At 42.8% G+C, this 21,617-nt stretch overlaps 1 protein-coding gene across 9 annotated transcripts in view; it reads right to left on the bottom strand.

The window, feature by feature from the left end:
* Window positions 1-10,274: 10,274 nt before the first annotated feature.
* Window positions 10,275-21,617, bottom strand: part of LOC121683251 (muscleblind-like protein 1) — a 96,860-nt gene continuing 85,517 nt past the window's right edge. For 4 of the 9 annotated variants that reach the window (XM_042062798.1, XM_042062795.1, XM_042062796.1 and 1 more), the window contains 7 exons: window positions 20,671-20,910; window positions 18,364-18,514; window positions 15,078-15,113; window positions 13,758-13,843; window positions 13,012-13,056; window positions 11,594-11,670; window positions 10,275-10,896 (listed from right to left, as the gene is read on the bottom strand). In XM_042062798.1, coding sequence (XP_041918732.1) covers window positions 11,614-11,670; window positions 13,012-13,056; window positions 13,758-13,843; window positions 15,078-15,113; window positions 18,364-18,514; window positions 20,671-20,910 — 615 coding nt within the window. In that variant the 3' untranslated portion in view covers window positions 10,275-10,896; window positions 11,594-11,613. The remainder of the gene's footprint in view (window positions 10,897-11,593; window positions 11,671-13,011; window positions 13,057-13,757; window positions 13,844-15,077; window positions 15,114-18,363; window positions 18,515-20,670; window positions 20,911-21,617) is intronic. The other 5 variants (XM_042062799.1, XM_042062802.1, XM_042062801.1 and 2 more) reach the window with 5 other exon arrangements.

The following is a 21,617-nucleotide window of genomic DNA, read 5'->3' as shown; positions in this document are numbered from 1 at the left end:
TCTTTTTATTTCAACAAGGCAAAAAAGGCTATGTTGCCTACAGGCAACACCGCACCGTACCATAGAGGGTTAATGATTAATCATATACTGGTACCATTTAGGTTTACCTTATTCAGCTCATGCCATAGATCTTCAATATTTATTCAAGAGTATTTTCTTAGAATCATGTACTCATACAACAGTCAAGAAGTTCTAAGGAAATAGGGAGATGGCGTTCGAGAACAAGGTGGCCCTGCATTATATTAGTAAAGGCATCCTATGCAGTTTCAGGACAAGGTGGCCCTGCATTATATTAGTAAAGGCATCCTATGCAGTTTCAGGACAAGGTGGCCCTGCATTATATTAGTAAAGGCATCCTATGCAGTTTCAGGACAAGGTGGCCCTGCATTATATTAGTAAAGGCATCCTATGCAGTTTCAGGACAAGGTGGCCCTGCATTATATCAAAGGAATCGTATGCAGTTTCAGGTATTTTTGGCGACTCTAAAGGTACCCCTAGAGTGGGGATATATTTATATTTTACTTTGCCATTGTAAATAGCCTATTTTTCATGGCTTGTTCCCCCTGTACACAATGAAAATTATTGGGTGGCGAAGGACTAACAACAGATTTTTCAGAATTTTCAGGATAATTACCAAACACATTTCACATGTCAATAAAGCCGGCTGATATCTGATAAACGGGTCCGTACCACACACAATAAGCGGACCTGTATTGCATAAAATAAGCAGGTAGTATCATACGGAACTGGGCCAGTCTTAGCCCTTATTGGCACCAGATCCGTTAAACGACCAATTTTGACCGATGTGCGTTTGGACGCCGGATCAGGTCCATTATGCAGATCCGTGCCGGATGTTGTGGTAGGTGTGGCCCAGTTCCGTCCCAGTGTATGTTTGCTATCTGGGAACACAGTCTGGTGCAGTGTGGTGTGCATGAGAGTTGTAAACATTCAAAATTTTGGCTAAGTCTCCTCAATCTGTCAGACTTGCCAACTAGAGCTTTAAGGTAAAACCTTCGCATAGATAGATAGATAGATACTTTATTGATCCCCAAGGGGAATTTCAGGGGGTCTCAGTAGCATACAGACATCACACACAACATGCACTTACAGCAGAAATGGTAAATATAAGTATAACTATAAACATATAACCAAACTCCACTGTACAATAGAGACATTAGGAGAAAAAAAAACTAACAAAACTAAATACTAAATATACTATATAAATTAAATGTAAAAAATCCAGTGTGCTTGAGGGTGATCAAGCATGAGACGCTTGTAGTGACAGGGCCTGTAGTTCTGTGTGTATAGTAAGGTGCTCAAGAGAGTGAGTGTCATGGTGAAGGTGCAAAAAGTAGTCCAACAGTAGTCCTGTAGTTCTGTGTGGATGGTAAGGTGCTCAAGAGAGTGAGTGTCATGGTGAAGGTGCAAAAACAACATTAGTCCAACAGTGCAACAGTGCAATAATAAGGTCTAGAGACCAGCATAAATAATATGGACAAATAGGAGAGTAAAGTATAATGTAGACAAGGTAATATAAAAAACTATAAAAAAAACTATGACAGTGCAAGAACAGATTGAGGTAATAGGGTTACAGCCATTGATCATGTGTGCTAATATAGCATGAAAAACAGTGTAGCAGGAAAACAGTAATAAAAATATTAGGCTGTGGACATTAGTAAAACAGTAGTAAACAGTAGTAAAGCAGTAGTGGGCAGTCAGTACTCAAACATGGAGAGGGTGGAGAGGCAGACAGACTAAGCAGAGAAGTCTATGGGCTTCTACATACTCGACGCACCCGACCGGTAGCGCGACACCGTGACGTCAAAATGACGTAGATCTTGCTGGCGCGCCAGGATTTTAGCTAGGTAGCGCGAGGTAGCGCACCACTCATTTTTTTTTTCAGACGAGCGCGACAAAGCGGAAACAGGAAGATGGACTAGTTCGAGGGCAAGCGAGAGTTGCAGTGTTTTGATACAGTCGTGAATTTTTAATAGTTTGCTGGATAAGTTAACAAAGTTACCAGCGAGAGTTGCAACACATGGAATTAAGAGGAAAGAATAGAAACGATTTATTTTCAAACAAAGGATATCTATTAAGGCCTGAACAAAATCTCTTTTCACTTCAGGAAATTACACAAACTCAGCCAGCTGCTACCTAGCTAGCCAGCTAACTAAACTGTTTAAATTATTAAAATTTCCCTCGGGATGACTAAAGTATCTATCTATATATCCATCTATCTATCTACCTGTGCGCACACCTTGGAAAACTAGATGATAATGATGGTGGTAGTTGTGAATAGTAGCAACCAAAGTCTGAAGTACCATCACAGAGGCCCGTTTACATTCTCTGCTACTAGTGTTTCTTAATGCAGCTTCTTCTGCTGTGTAACGTAGTTAGCGTTAATCTTTTCACAACAGCGACACCTCTGTTCAGGAGAATATTGCAACTAGTGTCGTGACCACGACGCGCGAGTATAAATGGTTACGGCGCTTCTGTCGTCACATTGTCGCGCTACCGGTCGGGTGCGTCGAGTATGTGGAACGTTTATCTCTCCTCTTCCCTTTAGTGAAGCATTAAACAGTTCAATGGCCCTGGGGACAAATGACTTCCCCAGTCTGTCTGTTGTGCAAGGCAGTGAGCGAAGTCTCCAGCTGATCAGGCTCTTCTGCTTAACAATAGTGCTGTGGAGTGGGTGACACTCATTGTCCAAGATGTTGATCAGTTTGTTCAGGGTCCTTTTGTCAGATATTGAAGTGATGCACTCCAGTTCAGCTCCCACTACAGAGCTAGCCTTCCTTAACAGCCTGTCAAGTCGCCCAGCATCCTTCTTCTTTGTGCTTCCTCCCCAGCATACCACTGCATAGAAGAGGACGCTGGCCACAACAGACTGGTAGAACATCCTGAGGAGCTTGCTGCACACATTGAAGGACCGCAGCCTCCTCAGGAAGTACAGCCTGCTCTGTCCTTTCTTGTAGAGTGCGTCAGTGTTGGCTGACCAGTCCAGTTTATTGTCCAGGTGGAGAACCAGATACTTGTAGGTGCTTACCACCTCCACATTGACCCCATCAATGGAGACTGGTAGCAGAGCGGGCTTAGACCTGCGGAAATCCACCACCATCTCCTTGGTCTTTGAAGTGTTGAGTTGAAGGTGACTGAGTTTGCACCATTGCACAAAGTCCTCCACCAGGCTCGTATAGCGTATGTTTACATGTCCTTGTCTCGATGTATATTGTAACTACTGATACTGGTACTACTGGTAATTGCAATTACATATTAAATCAATATACTATGCAAAAAGTGCATTTTGCTCAATTAAAGCTTGAAGCAGTTTTGATCAAATAGGTAGACCTATTTATGTGTGAAAAAGAAAATCTGTTTGACATATGCAGAGTGCTAGGAACTATTGTCAACAGGTTTACTGAACAGGCAGGCTGCAGGTGAGGTAGATAGATAGATATATAGATAGATAGATAGATAGATACTTTATTGATCCCGAAGGGGAAATTCAAGGTCTCAGTAGCATTCAGACATCACACACAACATGCACTTACAGGTTAAATATAAGTATATACATATAACAAAACTCCACTGTACAATAAAGACAGTAGACGATAAGAAAAAGTAACAAAACTAAATACTAAATATACTATATAAATAAAATAAAACTAAATAAAAAACGAAATACTAAATATACTATAGAAATAAAATAAAATAAAATAAAAGGTGTGTGCAGGTGTACTGAACAGGCAGGCTGCAGGTGAGGTGTGTGCACTCCCCTGCTCACTTGAGTCTGCTGATTCAAAGCTGCGTTTTCAAGACCGAGCTATTTATACATCTGTTTACCTGGCCGTGGAGGCAGCAAACCCTTTGACTCGTATTTACCCGTTTTCTGGGCTTTCAAAGCGGCCATCTCTCTCAGCTGCATAAAACCCCATAGTGCTACAGCTGGACTGCGCACACCACAGCCAACCAGCCGAAACTGGTTTCATTTTCGATATTTGCCAACTTCTCTTTTTTATGTACCTCCTGCTTCTCGCTGTGTTCATTTCTCCTCACAGCACTTTTTTGCATGTGCCTTCTTTCTCACAGGAAATGAGTGCTGTTAAATCCTTTCATTAAAAAAGACAGCTCTGCAAAGCCACATTGTGTGCGTATGCTAGCTCTGCAAAGCCACATCGTGTGTGTGTGCTAGCTCTCCAAAGCCACATAGTGTGTGTATGCTAGTGTGTGTATGCTAGCTATGCAAAGCCACATAGTGTGTGTATGCTAGTGTGTGTATGCTAGCTATGCAAAGCCACATAGTGTGTGTGTGCTTGGCTGGACATGACGTGGCAGACACAGCTCCAGATCCAGCAGGGCTGCACAGGGTGAAACATCGTCAGGTGTTTGGCAGATGCCGTCCACTCATTGACCTTCAGCGAGGGCTTTAGGAGCTGCCGAGGATGACCAGCGCCAGGAGATGGGTCAAATCCCTCCCGGATCTCTGTCTCTAGAGCGCAGCTTTGGCATGCAGCCCCGCTGGATCTGTTTGTCTGCTGGACTGTAGGCTGGGCACTCGCGGCCTCCGGGGTCATCCTGCTCAGCTGAGACCTAGATCCCCGTGTGGTGTTCTAAATCTCTGTCTCATCGTCTGTCAATCGAATGTGTCTGCCATGTGCCTGCATCTGTTTTAGTATACACAGACAGCTGGCATGAACTTATATTGTGAGGCTAAAGACTGAAAACATCAGTGAAAAACACTTTAACATGTGTTTGTTTAGGATGATAGCCTCATTAATAATAATAATAATAATAATAATAATAATAATAATAATAATATGGGAATACCTTGGAATGGTTGATTTCAGCAACATTGTAATAAAATATTTGTTTTCCCAGATCACCCAGTTTCCCATGACCTTGCGGAAATGAACTCAAGGTCAGTGAGTTCTAGCTGAAGTGACATGCTAACAGTCTTTAAGCTCACTCCAGCACACATCTGGCTGTGTAGGGGGATTTACAACAAAACAAGCTCAAACAGCTGAGCTTAAAAAAACAACTGCAAAACAGGTGTGTGTGTGTGTGTGTGTGTGTTTGTGTGTCTCTGTGTCTGTCTGTCTGTGTGTGTGTGTGTTTGTGTGTGTCTCTGTGTCTGTCTGTGTGTGTGTGTGTGTGTGTGTGTGTGTGCACTGCAAAATACATAGCATGATAAATACCCTGACATGGCAGCTTGAGATTGATTCACTTCAGTCCAAATGAAGACATTCATCTTTGTTATTGAAATCCCAATACTACAACAGAGAAAGCAAAAGGCACCATTGAAGTGCCATTGGTTGAACACTAAAGTGAAAAGAGAGCATTTTTGACAACCTTTTCAGTGTAATGTCACTGAACAAAAACGTTAGGTCTCCTTCAGAGCCTGCTCCACTTCAACTACAAGCTGATGAGGTGTGTGTGTGTGTGTGTGTGTGTGTATGTGTGTGTATGTGTGTATGTAAGCTCAGTCCCTGTATTAAGGCACCTGCGTTAGGCCCAAAGATTAATTGGTTTGGAGCGCGGTCTCCCTGCAAGAGTGTTGGAACATCGACAAGCTCTGATGTCTAATTAAAAAACTAATTAAAACACAGCAAAGGGCATTTGTATGAAATCACCAAATGCCAATTTGGAGCGTGACTGATTGGCTTCCACTGTTGTCTTATGTCCAATGTCACTATGAGGTTTACAGGCGTCTAAGGAGCAGGGATAGTACATGGCATAGTCACCATGGAGTGTCTATCAACAGACAATAGAACAGCACACTGGACAGAACAGAACAGGAACAATCAGCTAAGTGCAGGATTAATGTCACAGCAGGGAACCAACACAAATACATATGGACACAAATACACATTCTTAGAGCAAATCCACTTTTATTTAATTCATTTATATATTTTTTTTATCATTTTTTTCCTCAAAATTCATAACAGCAAGAATAAAATAAAGCCTTAAAAGCGAACTGAAAAGGTTCTCATTGTGTAGCGATGTTGTGCCTGATGAAGTCCTGTGATTAAACATACAGAATGCTGTCTGACGGAGTTCTAATTTGGAGTTTTCACCAACCTGTGGAAGCCTAATTGAGTGGATGCATGTTGCAAAAAGATCACAACCAGTTGAATCTGCTGAATAAGTTGTCTCCCTCTCTCTCTTTCTCTCTCTCTCTCTCTCACACACACACACACACACACACACACACACACACACACACTGTTTTGTCTATCTCCATATCTCAGGCTGATTATTTTGTCGGTTATGGCTTAAGATTGTGGCATCTGTCTGTTATGAATCCAGGTCATCAAGGTTCTTTTTCCAACACCTGGGCTACACGATGGAAACCCCTTCGTAAAAGCTCTAAATGATACCGTTAGCTTAAAAAAACCGCAGCAGAGGACATAATACATTATTAAGCACTACAAGCAGAACCAAATCAAATAAAAAAGTGAAGTCTCAGATTACACTGTATCATAAATGTGCACATTCAGTAGGTGACAAAGTGACCGATCCCACCAAACACCAGAGCTCAACTCCTTTGGGTGGTTGACACATCAACCATCTAACCCTGACCTTGACTGTCACCTAACAAAATACAGTTTCTCCAAAGGTCATTGAGATGGCTCTCAAGGTCATTGAGATGGCCGAATAAGGGCCAAACCAGAAGTGAACCCAATCCTGCTGCCGTGTTAATATTCTGTCTACAAGTCAATGTAGTGACTATCACTTTCATCTACCTCAAGCACGACTAATGAGCAGAGAAAACATACTTATAGCTATGGTGCGTGTACTGTATGTGTGTGTACTGTATGTGTGTACTGTATTAGATGTTACTACTCTTATAACCGCAGTGAGTCTTTTCATATCTTTTTTTAAACAAATAGTTTAAACATTGTTTATTTTTTGTACTCTTTTTTTTCTCTTTATGTCCATTACATTGATATTATAACTGTTTACCATAAATAAGTTCTGTTGTATAACATGTTTATGTATTCAATAATACTCTGTTTTTCGAAAGTTAATATCTTTTCTTCTCATCTTTTTAAAATCTCAAGATATCTTGTTCTTCCCCCTTAACATGCAAAACCCCTGGGGCTGAAGTTATGGAACGGTACTGGGTTTTGGATTCATATTTTTTAGTGGGATTTGACCTTTGACCTATGGTATGGTCCTGCCACACCACTGCTATGTGGGTGATAGCAAAACGCTCCATCCCATCGATGGCAGATTGTATGGCGACCAATCAGTACACCTACACAACATTTCAATCTGTCCCCCTGGCAACGTTTGTTTTGTTTATTCTCTCACCATTTCCAGAAGGAGGGGGTGGGGGGGGGGGGGATATCCGAGTTCTATGAGTGCCACTTTTTGCAAGCAATTTTTTTTGTTCTGCCTGTCTTTTTTCTTCTTTTTTTTCAAATTATCCTTAGCAAAATTCCTCATATTTATAGACATTTTTTATTATTCAAAATAAGATCTCAATATTATACACGATTCTCTCTTTTTTGACTATATACAGAAGTGCAAAAAAGTCAACGTTCATCCCCTACATTCCAACTCGTGCTTGTAATTGACCAACTGTGTGGGCGATGAAAGGGAGGTCTATCTCAGAGCCATGGCTCTTCCTCCTGCACACCTCATGCCTCCAACAGAATGGTCTTATGCAGCTTTTTTTTCTTTAAACAAGGCCAGGCCTCTAAGGGAGATTGGAAATATTTAAACAATAGTTACTATTTGAAATCAACACAGTAGAAAATACCTCTAACATCTAAGAACTCTATTTTTTTATTCTGTAGCTGTATACTTTTTTCCCTTCTTCTTCTTCTGTTTCTTTTACTTGTCATCTAATTAGAATAACTAGATACAAACCAGACACTCACTACAATGTTATACTGTTATTAGCAGTTGCTGCTGCCTCTGCAACAGCTCAATGTCTTCCTTAGCAAGTATTTCCTCATGTAAGATATCCATATAAAAGATCTTTGTTCGAATAATTCAAACATTTACGGAAAAATAAACAAAATTCTTACATTTCACTAAAAAATAAAAGTTATTTAGTTTACAATTATACCACTAATACTCAAATCAAGACTACATGGATATTCAAAAAAATGTTATGGTGAACACAACAAGCACACACTACCTCTAATTGCTCATCCTACAAAAGTTTTGTAAAATCGAATACAACAAAAAAACAGTATCCAAGCTTTTAGTACTACGAAATAAAAAACACAATTACTTTAGTAAGGAACAAATAAAGAAACAAAGTCTCTTGTAACACCATGAGATCAAAATGATGAGATGGCATAAATCATTTGGCAAATAAAGGTGAACACAATCCTGTGAGTGGCATAGGCTGTGCTGTGTCAGAGATGAGCGTGTGGTTTTGAAAATGGCATACGATGTGGCACTTGAAAAATCTCACTGTGTATGTGTGCTCTAAGGCCTTGGTTTACAGAAACATACAATCATTTCATGTCGCCCTCTTGCCCCCGTTGTGTTCCGTACCCTTGCGCCTGTTGTTCCTGCTCTAGACCAGGTGTGTGTGGAGTGATGCCGGTTTGAACCCAGAGGAATACATTAGGCTGAAAGACATCCACAGGCCCGGGCCAGCGAGATGGATTCCATTTAAGTAACTTGTAGTTTTCCCAAACGTAAGTGCGTGACTCTTACTCTGACACCCACACAGGTGTTTCACTACGCCACCCACTCAGCTAATGTCCAAACCAAACAAACCATTAAACCAAACAAACAAACACTATGGAAAAAAACAACTTTTGCTAAATCTGTGTTTTAAAATAGCCACTGACACACGACTAAAGTAACATCTTCTGACAACAGGGAAAAAATATTTTAAATACATACCAGACCCACAATCTCTTAATCTAATTCTTAATTTTCAAGAACATGAAGAACAATCAAATCATTACAAAACAAATAATACCAATACAACCCTTTTCTTCTTAAAAAAGGCAAACAATTAAACTCATATTTAAAAAAAAAAAAAAACACAAAACACAGTGTCTGCCCTGTCATCTTCTCCACATATTCATTTGGTTAAGCATGCATATATTTATATATATATTTATGGATTGTTTTTTTTATTTATCTAGAGAGATGTATCAGTTTGTCTGTCTGTTCCCTCTCTTGTTTTCCTCAGCTCAACCCTGTCCGCTTCCCCCAGATTTGAGAAGAGCAAAGTGCGTTCAACATCTCTGGGCCAATAAAGCCTTTGAGTCTGCAGACTGCATGCTTCTGAGGAGAAACAACTAACAATCTCAGGGAAACAGCACATTGGATGTGTGAAGAGAGACAACAACACAACAAATGAAAGGAAACAGGGAAACAAATGGCAACTAGTTCTGGAACTCTGTCTCTCTATGGCGCCGTCAGAACACAATCACTAGATCCGTAATGGCGCCATCAGAACACAATCACTAGATCCGTAATGGCGCCGTCAGACACAATCACTAGATCCGTAATGGCAAATGGATGCAGACACGTGTTGTTGTGCATCTGTAGCTCCTGTGACAGGAAGGCAAGAAAGAGATGCCCCAAAGATCAGGCTCCGCCCAAAGAGCAGGCTCCACCCAAAGAGCAGGCTCCACCGGACTGGATTCAGACCCAGAACGGATTCAGACCCAGAGCGGATTCAGACCCAGAACGGATTCAGACCCAGAGCGGATTCAGACCCAGAGCGGATTCAGACCCAGAACGGATTCAGACCCAGAGCGGATTCAGAACCGAAGCAGAGTCAGACCCGGTCTTGGCTGGATGGAGTTGCTCGTCCACTGCAGTTCGGGGTCACATTATAGACTTAAAGGCATAATACAGGTGAACACATGGCCAATGGTGTACATTCCTCCTGTGTCTCTTCTCTCTCTCTTTCTCTCTCTCTCTGTCTCTCTCTCTCTCTCTGTCTCTGTCTGTCTCTATCTGTCTCTATTTGGATGAGAAGTATTGTGTATGGCACTTGATGTGCAGTCTGCAACACGAAAGCTAAGAAAGCCTCAATGTGCTTTAAAAGGTTCACTGCAGCGCGTTTGAGCCAGAAAAAACATTCATCTGTCATGAAGTGATGATTCTGAACCCCACGCACCTGACCCCTGACCCCTGACCCCTAACCCCACCCGTACACCCACCCCACCCCTCCCTCCGACCCCCTTTGCCTTATACAATCGAGGTCATTAAGGAATAGTGCAACCTACTGAAAGTATACTGTGTGCATGCAAAATGATCTAGGACAATTCTTCACTATGACAATTCTATTTGTTTTGTCAACGTCTCTGTGTTTTATTACACTTTTTATTGTGTAAACTACAAAAGAAGAGAAACACACACACACACACAGACACACACACACACACACAGACACACACACACACACATAATAAGAAATCATTTTAAGAGTTATTTCTTGGTCTACCGATGGACTCAAAAGTAAAGAAAAATCCAAAGGAACTGAAGTCCGGCTAAGACAGACATGTCTTGGTTGTTTGCATTCATGATGAGAGGTGGGCACACAGAGGTCACCAGGAGCGATAAGAAATACACAGGCCATCAGCGACGTGCGGCTGACCCCCAGGTGTCGAGATGAGCCCAAGAGGGGGAGAGGGGTTGGGGAGAGTCTGTGTCGACCCAAGGTGGCATGCACGACAATGTCATTCAAGGAAAAGAAATGTGTGTTGTTACGGTCTTTTGTGTGTTTACGGTCTTTTGTCTTTTGTGTGTTTTCACGGTCTTTTCTTTTTCTTCTTCATCCTCATTTTCTGATTCTTCTTCCTCATCTGTTTTTTTTCTTCTAGTTGTCATCGTTGTTGTTGTTTATTAATTCCTGCATTCATGGTGGGGATCTCCAGATGGTCACACATCAGTTCACTCCAACACGATCTGCAAAGCAACACAGCAATGGCACGCTCAATATAAAAGCATTTTCACTCAACAAAACAGAATCAATGAGGATTCTATTTGGGCGCATGCTTGAGGCCAACAAAATACTCTTCTATAAATATCTGACTCTGCCGCCATAACTGCGTAGGATGCTGAAACTCTTAAATCCTGCCAAGATCACCATTACAAGTCAAACAAGGGAGGACTGTGGAGGCACTGCCGGCCAGCAAACTCAGGAATTCAGTAAAACACAATTTGTGTTAATGTGTAAGTATTTGTGTGTGTGTGTTAGTGTGTGTGTGTGTGTGTGTGTGTGTGTGTGTGTGTGTGTGTGTGTGTGTGTGTGTGTGTTTGTGTGTGTGTGTGTGTGTGTGTGTTAGTGTGTGTGTGTGTGTTAGTGTGTGTGTGTTAGTGTGTGTGTGTGTGTGTTAGTGTGTGTGTGTGTGTGTGTGTGTGTGTGTGTGTGTGTGTGTGTGTGTGTGTGTGTGTTAGTATGTGTGTGTGTGTGTGTGTTAGTGTGTGTGTGTGTGTGTGTGTGTGTGTGTGTGTGTGTGTGTGTGTTATTGTGTGTGTGTGTTAGTGTGTGTGTGTGTGTGTGTGTGTGTTAGTGTGTGTGTGTGTGTGTGTGTGTGTGTGTGTGTGTGTGTGTGTGTGTGTGTGTGTGTGTGTTAGTGTGTGTGTGATCATGGGAACTTACTGCTCGCGAAAGTGGAACATCTACATCTGAGTCACGTATTTGTGACTAGTCAGATGCTCAGCAGATATTATTGGAATCTAGGGGGAGAACACAGAACACACAGAACGTCAACACTGTGCAGGGAAAGCACACACCAACAAATGACACAGGTCTTTACAGACTCAACAACATCAGGTGGTTTTGTGTTTTAAATCCCCATCGTAAGAGCCCTCAGCGTAGGATGAGCAGAGAGGAAGGTGGGCAGGGGAGGTGGTCATCACTAGAGGTGAAGACTTGGCCCACGCTCACACACAACTGTTCTTCCAAGAAGAGGCCCACAACACGTGCTGTGCTGGAAAGCTAGAGAGATAGAGTGAGAACGCTAACGCTACACATAAAAACAGGGTCTCCAGGACGGCCGCTACGAAAGCACTACTACTTGAATTTCCCCTTGGGGATCAATAAAGTATCTATCTTTCTATCTATCTATCTACTGTATCTATCTATCTACTGTTGGGCTTCTATACGCAGGACTTGTCTGAGCTGAGAAGGTTTATACTTTCACAGAACGCCAATGATTGAAGTAACTGGACCAATATTACCCCAAATAGTAAAGCTCATGTGTTTCTGTCCACTTCTTAATTCATCTTATTTTAACCCCCCCCCCCCCCCCAACATAGAACAACACTAATTTCTCCCTCTTAAGCCAGATCACAGCAGCACAAAAGCAGATGTTTGTAAGGGGTTGACAGTGTGTGTGTGTGTGTGTGTGTGAGAGAGAGAGAAAGAAAATCGTGACCACCGAGCCTTGTGACACAATCAGCAAAAGGCGACAGAAAAGTACAGAGAGAAGCAGAGATCGCTCACATTTATCAGAGGCGACCAGGGGAAAGAGCCGTGCAAGGAGCCTGTGTGTGTGTGTGTGTGTGTTAGTGTGTGTGTGTGTGTGTGTGTGTGTGTGTGTGTGTGTGTGTGTGTGTGTTAGTGTGTGTGTGTGTGTGTGTGTGTGTGTTAGTGTGTGTGTGTGTGTTAGTGTGTGTGTGTGTGTGTGTGTGTGTGTGTGTGTGTGTTAGTGTGTGTGTGTGTGTGTGTGTGTGTTAGTGTGTGTGTGTGTGTGTGTGTGTGTGTGTTAGTGTGTGTGTGTGTGTGTGTGTGTTAGTGTGTGTGTGTGTGTGTGTGTTAGTGTGTGTGTGTGTGTTAGTGTGTTGTGTGTGTGTGTGTTAGTGTGTGTGTGTGTGTTAGTGTGTTGTGTGTGTGTGTGTTAGTGTGTGTGTGTGTGTTAGTGTGTTGTGTGTGTGTGTGTTAGTGTGTTGTGTGTGTGTGTGTTAGTGTGTGTGTGTGTGTGTGTGTGTGTGTGTGTGTGTGTGTGACGTACAGGACGCAGCATATAGAGAGCACTTTGTTATTAATCTAAGGATGATGAGCTCGTTCATACATACCAAATGCATATACTCATGGGCTGTCGACTTTGATACTGGCGAGTCCTCGAAAATGAGAAGGGATGAGAGTTTCAAATTAAATTGGGCTCAGGAAATGGATGGTTACTGTGCCAGATGCTCCTATCAAGGACCGTAATAAATACTTGTCTGTAAGCCTGTACTGTATGGTTTCACTAGGCTGCGCTTTATTTCTATTTCTTTTCTGAAAGGCTAAACAGAGCTGCTGAAGATGCCTAAAATACTGTAGCAGGATCTGTGTCAGCAAGTAGGTCAACATGATGGGGAAGCTCCTTCTGAAAGACCTGCCTCACGCAGAACCCTGCTGCTCTACAGGGCTATGGGTCAGAGCTCAACTGCCCCCCCCCCCCCCCTCCCCAAACAATCCAGAGGGTATTGTACACACCATGATTAGGGGTTATGACTAAATCCATTGGGGTGTACTACAAATTGACCATAGGGGTACGTTAATACTAAATCCAGAGGTGCATTACTATTTGGCAAACAGAGGTAAAGGTTTGTGACGATTGCTTTTGCCTTTGCTTATCATTTAATGTCATTGGTTGCAGTTTAAAGTGAACAATTTAAAAATGTTGCTTAAACAAAATGTCCACCGGGAATGTTCACCTCTGTTTGTCCAATTTTTAATTTCTTCTTAAAGGCAGAAGTGCTTTCAACAAAAAAAAACTGATTCAAAACAAACAGACATACAAACAAATGTGAAACAAAGGCGTTTTAAGGGAGCAAACCTGATTGGCTGTGGCGAAGGGTACACTTGAGGCGGATGAGGTGGCAGCGGACACAGTGGCTGGCGTAGCACCGTGCATCATGGGAACTTGGTAGGGGGGAAAAGCAGAACAAGGCCGATGAACAGAGAGGTGTAGACGTGACATTAAAACAGAGAGGTGTAGACGTGACATTAAAACAGAAAGGATCACATTGTTTTGACTAAATGGCCGTGTGATGAGTAGAGATTAAAGTCAGGCTCTATCAGTGACAAGCTGTCTAGTACATTAGAGAGACATGCTGTTGTACTGTAAAGCAAGGGGCCACATTCCACAGCGAGGAAAATAGATCAAAACAATACCTCATTGTAATGCAGTACATTTAACATCAGTAACTTTGCATACATTCTACTCTGTTCTGATGTGCATTTAAAGTTTTTACTCAGTAAGAGGGGAATTCTGGCATACAACCAGTAGCACAATAAACAGATTTAAAACACAGCCACTAGTTTATATAAATATATATATTTAAGTTTCTTCGATGAGAGGGATACATTCTGGCATGAGTATTTACTTGTATGAATGTAACTGTTCTAGCTATAAGACAAAGTAATGACAATGTTTCATTACTCAATGTTTCAGAACTCAATGTTTCAGCACTGTTTCAGCACTTAATGTTTCAGCACTCAGTGTTTCAGTACTCAATGGTTTAGCACACAATGTGCTCAGTGATTCAATAGTCAGTGTTTTTGTACTCAGTGTTTCAGTACTAAGTGTTTTAGCACTCAATATTGTAGTACTCAATGATTCAGTACACAATGTGGTCAATGTTTCAGTATTCAATGTTTCAGCACCCAGTGTGTCAGTACTCAATGTGCTCAATGGTTCAGTAGTCAATGTTTTAGTACTCAGTGTTTCAGTAGTAAGTGTTTCAGCACTCAATGATTCAGCACACAATGTGCTCAATGTTTCAGTACTCAATGATTCAGTACACAATGTTTCAGTACTCAATGTTGCAGTACTCAATGATTCAGTACACAATGTGCTCAATGATTCAGTACTCAATGATATAGTACTCAATGACTCATTACTCAGTGTTTCAGTACTCAGTGTTTCAGCACTCAATATTACAGTACTTAATGTGCTCAATGATCCAGTAATCAATGTTTCAGTATTCAATTATTTAGTACTCAATATCAAACTATAAACAGGCTCTTCTGGCTTACACTTTCTTTTTTAGTCTCTCTCTCCCTCTCGGCATGTGGTTTGGGACAGAGTGTGAGTGCCCATAAAAGAAAAAAAAAACAAAACACACCAATTGAAGAAAGATACACCAGCACCTACCAACACTTGTTGCAGGTGTCATGCACAATATTGAGCCTGGTCATCATGCATTGTGACAGGAGGAGGGTCAGAAAGGGGGAGAGTGAGGAGGAGAGGTCACACAGGCCAGCACACCCAGTCATTAGAGACAGTGGACAAAGAACAGACAAGGAAGAGAGTAAGATCCTGGGGAAAAGGTCAAGGTCAACATCAAGGCCATAGTCAGGAGGTGCAGAGGACACAGTTTCTCAGCTATTTCAATTAGTCTACAAACAGTGCTGAACAACTTGAGACATATTTATCTGGGGTCCTGTGAAACTGTACAACATGCTGTTCTGTTCTATTCTGTTCATGTCCTGTAGAACATGCTATTCTATTCTGTTCATGTCCTGTGCAACATGATGTTCTATTCTATTCATGTCCTGTACAACATGCTGTTCTGTTCTATTCTGTTCTATTCTGTTCATGTCCTGTAGAACATGCTATTCTATTCTGTTCATGTCCTGTACAACATGCTGTTCTATTCTGTTCATGTCCTGTACAACATGCTATTCTATTCTGTTCATGTCCTGTGCAACATGCTGTTCTATTCTATTCATGTCCTGTACAACATGCTATTCTATTCTGTTCATGTCCTGTGCAACATGCTGTTCTATTCTATTCATGTCCTGTACAACATGCTGTTCTATTCTATTCATGTCCTGTACAACATGCTGTTGTGTTCTATTCTGTTCTATTCTGTTCATGTCCTGTGCAACATGCTGTTCTATTCTATTCATGTCCTGTGCAACATGCTATTCTACTCTGTTCATGTCCTGTAGAACATGCTGTTCTATTCTTTTCTGTTTATGTCCTGGACATCTAGTTAGGTGGTGGATGGATGTGGCCTGCCTGTGTGTGTGTGTGTGTGTGTGTGTGTGTGTGGGTGTGTGTGTTGAAGCCATCCTGGAGTCTGCCAAGCACAAGGCAGTGTACGCTGTGCCCACTGATCTCATCGCCCTGATGGCATGGAATCACTAGTGCTGGCAGTGGGGCTATTTTTAGGGCCGTCGGATGGGGGTGGGGTGGCGTGGGGTGACATGGGGTGACATGGGGTGGGGTTGGGTGAAGCGGTGGGGGCAGGGGGCTGGTACGTGAGTGTGTGTGTGTAGGTATGTGAGTGTGTGTGTGTGTGTGTGTGGGGGGGGGATGTGAATATGTGTACATTGCTGTCTCTGTGTCTATGTGTGTGCATGCTTATGAGATTTGGTAATGATGGTTCATCCTGACTGCTCCAGCATAGCTCTGTGAGTTAGACACAATGCAGTGTCTGTGTGTGTGTGGTGTGTGTGTGTGTGTGTGTGTGAAAAGAGTGAGTAATCACAGGAAACACCAGTAAACATGAATTCCCTAGTGTGTCTATGTCTATGCTTTGCATGGGTGCACAGCTAGTAGATGTAGCAGTGAGCTTATTGAAGTCTAAGGCTGAATTTGATTCTCTTTTCATGTTTGGTTAAGTGAATGTGTGTGTGTGTGTGTGTGTGTGTGTGTGTCTGGCTGAATTTGATTCTCTTTTCATGTTTAGAATGGTTCCTTTCTGAGTGAAATGAGTGAAAGTCTTGCTAAGAGCTGTTTGGATTCCCTCAAAGGGATGATCCAGAGTTAAAGCAGCCTGGGGTCTATTTATGGACGATAACATGTTCAAACTTCTGTTCGGGAGCAAAATAATGTTAATCGCAGGAGTTTTGAGCTAGACTGTGGTTTGCATTAGCAACTACATTAGCCTGTAGCAGCGGGCATGGGGCAAATAAAATAAACTGACAAGGCTCAAAATGGCCTTACACTTTAGTGGATTGGGTGTACAGAGAGGTTACAACAAGGACTGTTTCTGAAGGCAGCGCATTGCCTTACTTCGTGTTCTGGTAACGTTAAATCAATGGGCACGTTCAACTTCTTCCAGGGTTGTGTTCTGGTAACGTTAAATCAATGGGCACGTTCAACTTCTTCCAGGGTTGTGTTCTGGTAACGTTAAATCAATGGGCACAGTCAACTTCTTCCAGGGTTGTGTTCTGGTAGAGCTAAATCAGGGCACGTTCAACTTCTCCGAGGGTTGTGTTCTGGTAGAGCTAAATCAGGGCATGTTCAACTTCTTCCGTTGTTGTGCAGATCTGGCTGGACGTGATGCTTGTTTGTATTGTAAGATGCTGCCAGATCTGTGCAGTGCTACCAGAACTCCAACACACCCACTGATTTGCGCTACCTAGCTAAAGCTAGCTAAAATAGATAGTGAAGTTGCAGTGGTGCTTCCACAAGTTTTTTGTATCGCACTGGACTGAATTTCCTAGAGCTTTATTTGTTGCTGAATGATGGATATGGATAAGCCTTTGTGAAACTCAGCCCAGGACAGAGGGATGAGAGAATGCAGTGACTGATTAGCGTCTATGTTAGTGGTTACACAGGCAGTAAACAATGTGGTTAGCATACAGAAATGTTATTAGCCTGTGTTAAAAAACCTCCACCCATTCACGTCATAGTGCACTAGTGAATAACCACAATAGAATTACTCACTATAGAGTAAATAACTACCATAGAGTTACTATAGAGTGAAAAACCACCATAGAGGTACTCATTATAATGAGTGCATTATGTGTTGAATAAGCACCATACAGTTACTCACAATACTGTATAGTGCACTATGCAAGAAAATAACTACCATAGAGTTACTATAGAGTGAAAAAACACCATAGAGGTACTTACTGTACAGTAAATAACTACCATAGAGTTACTCACTATATAGACCGTTTCAATCTGTTCCAAGGGTTTCAGGTTGAAACGTTCAAAACCAATGCAGATACTTTGAAATGAAAATGAATCAGACTTTAGCCTAATGCTCTACAAAACAAGTGTCTTTTTTTGTCCCCAAGTTACCATTAGGTCAATGTTGTTTTCTGTTGTTTCCACCGGAAGGGCCATTGAAATGGCTATAAGGGTCTATAGGGAATAATCACCATAGAGGTACTCATGATACTGTATAGCGCACTACTGTATATAGGGAATAATCACCATAGAGGTACTCACAATACTGAATATAGTGAATAATCACCATAGAGTTACTCATGATACTGTATACAGTAAATAATCACCATAGAGGTACTCACAATACTGTATATAGTGAATAATCACCATAGAGTTACTCATAATACTGTATATAGTGAATAATCACCATAGAGTTACTCCCGATACTGTATAGCACACTATGTATGTCAGGGTCTTGTGGGGTCAGGGCTGAAAGGTCAAAGGTGAATGTGCGCGTGAGGGCGCCCCCTACCTGACGGTATGAAGGCGGCCTGCTGCTGGAACTGCATGTTGGAGAGAGCCTGGTGGTACTGGAACATGCCAGCGTTGAACATGGCAGTGGCACCGTTGGTTTTTTCAAGTGCGGGTCTCTTTGGTAACGGAGGCAAGATGGACGGCAGTCCCTGCCAATCAGATGGAGGGGAAAGGGGGGGGGGGAGGCGGAGTGACAGGTGAAGTGGAGAAATAGAGAGAACATACATCTTGTTAGAGGTCAAGAAAGCACCTTTGCCATGTATTGCACATCAATGTCTTTGTTTTAACAACCAGCAAGCAAGCGCTGGGCTACTCTGCTCTGTTTAAAGCAAGACAGTGGTGCAGACACTAGACTAATGTGCACATCAATGAATATATACCATGTCATAAACAAACGAAGCACAAAGAACAACACCACCATAGTAAAGTATACAAATAAGGCAGGCATCATTCTCCCAAAGCTGTACTCAAATAGACATCGACTTTACACTGCCACTGTGATGCCTAAGGGATTCAGGAAGATGCTCCAGACAGAAGCCGAATCTCAGTCACACCGAAACCAGACCTGAGCCAGACCTGAGCCAGACCTGAGCCGGACCTGGCCCGGAACTGGCCACTGATTGGCCAGGCCCATCCCAAATCAGGGTCAGATCTGTCTCTGATTGGCCAGGCCCATCCCAAATCAGGGTCAGATCGTCTCTGATTGGTCAGGTCCATCCCAAATCAGGTCAGATCTGGTTGAGGACTGAAACTCGGTAGGAGAAATGGCCTTTTAAAGCATAACAAGGGCAAACTGAAGCAACAGGGGAAAGGAGATTAACAAGGCTGCGCTACTGGCTCCTTGATAGAGAAGTCTACACCATGTTAACTACTGCTCTATGGGAGCACCCATTCCCAAACTAGACATGCAGGACTAGAAACTAGAAACAAGGATCAACATGCAAGATAATTAAATATTACTTTGACTCTCACATAAAAGAAAAGTCATGCCACATCACATGTAACATACTACTAAATGTTCCTCCAATCTTCTTATATTGAGGTAGAAGTGATGAATTGACTGTGATGGGCTAGGCTTATTTGTTATTCTGAAAGACAACCAGTCGCACACAATCCTGTGGTTGGCTTTGAAATGTTAGACATGCTGTTTTAGAATATTCAGAATATACTGGCTGTGTCACAGTCAATTGATCACCCCGTTTATGAATTCTTTGCACAAACGGAAAAACATACAAAGAAATAAAATAGAAATAATAGTTAAAATAGTTAAAATTAAAAAATGTTTTAGTTCAAGTCTATCATCTATCATACAGCTACATGCCAAGCTAAAAGGTGAAAGGTCATAATACCAGGTCAAAGGTTGTCTCGAGGGGTCGCTTCAGTGATTTGACAGCCGACTGAGTCTTAATTAGCAGGCAGCGAGCACATGACGGCAATGGGCCAATGGGGTTCAAGCGCATTAACATAAACAGCAAGCAGAGGTGCACCATGGGGGCAGCAGTGCAGTTTGGGTAGGTGAGAAAACAAACAAACAAATAAACAAAAACAAATCATCGGAATGCAATATACAACAACAAACAAGACTAATGCATGCACAGTAACGCTACTTGTGTTGTTTACTGTCATAACTACTGGCTTGGTGTAAAGAACAGACGGTTATTTACTGTGCTAGGAAGAGAGAAGCTTGCTACAGCTACTGCTCGCTCACTGGTTCTACTTTAGCAAATAGCAATTAGGTCACAAAGAACAAGCCTACTGTTTTTTTAGGGTCCACAGTCAGTGGCACAAAACAATACATGTAATGAATTCAATTATGCCTTGCACAGCATCCCCTGGTGGTCATCAAGAGTGCTTCTGGCCACTCCGAGCCTTATGTGTAAAAGGAAAGTGTTTGTTTGAGGTGAATGGCGATAGTGGCCTCATTAAACCGACTGCACTCCAGGAGAAGTGGCCTGACCAGGGGGTGGCACAAGGCATAACTGGCATCACTGGACCGAGTGACACTGAGCACCCGTTCAACAAGCACTTCTGGTTTTGTAATAAACCGTTATAACGCATGTTATAACACTTAGTTACAAGGACGAGGGTTAATTACAACACACTGTTATGCACATGTTGGGCTTTGAGAAGAAAAAAGAGTAAACCATTAAAACACACATTACCTTTACAACTGGACATGACTCCTAGAGTGAGGAGGGGGGAGTGGTGCCTGGACTATGTGCTGTCGTGGTGGACGAGGTGGAGAGGGGTGAGGCTATGCCCTGATTGGTCAGTGTGAGGGGGGGGTTTGAGGGGGCAGACCTACCATAGCGGCGGCAGCGGCAGCCTGGTTGACCTGGTGCTGGGCAGCCTTGATCTTGGCCTGCAGGTGGGGTGGCGGGTGAAAGTACTTGCACTTGTCTCGGGTGCAGCGTCCCTTGATGTAGTCCATGCAGACGGTGACGGTGTTGTCGTTGGTGTCGATCATGGTGCTGTCGGAGGGGTGGGCGAAGCGGCAGTCGTTCTCACCGCGCGTGCAGTTCCCACGCTGGTACTCACGACACACCTGAGGGGAGGAGACAGAGGCGCTCACAGTGAAGTGTGGAGAGAGACTGGCGCGCGTGCGCACACACACACACACACACACACACACACACACACACACACACACACATACACACACACACGCACACACACACACACACACACACACACACACATACGCACAAACACACACACACACACATGCACACACACACACACACACACGCACACACACACACACACACACACACACACACACACACACACACACACATGCACACACACACACACACACGCACACACACACACACACACACACACACACACACATACACGCGAACACACACACACACACACACGCACACACGCACACACGCACACACACATGCACACACACACACACACACACACACACACGCACACACACACACACACACACACACGCACACACACACACACACACACACACGCGCACACACACGCACGCACACACGCACACATACACACGAACACACACACACACACACACATACGCACACACACACACACACACACACACACGCACACACACACACACACACGCACACACACACACGCACACACACACACACACACACACTTCCAACACTTGCAGCTTTATTAAATAGTGCCCGCAAAACACCAGTGTCAGCGTCAACAGAAGAGGTGAGTTCAGGATACTGTCCCTCTGGACAGAGCTGTAAAGTAAAA

The sequence above is a fragment of the Alosa sapidissima genome, chromosome 15 (assembly GCF_018492685.1).
Source record: "Alosa sapidissima isolate fAloSap1 chromosome 15, fAloSap1.pri, whole genome shotgun sequence".
NCBI classification, from domain to species: domain Eukaryota; kingdom Metazoa; phylum Chordata; class Actinopteri; order Clupeiformes; family Clupeidae; genus Alosa; species Alosa sapidissima.
This window is presented reverse-complemented; position numbering and strand designations above follow the sequence as displayed.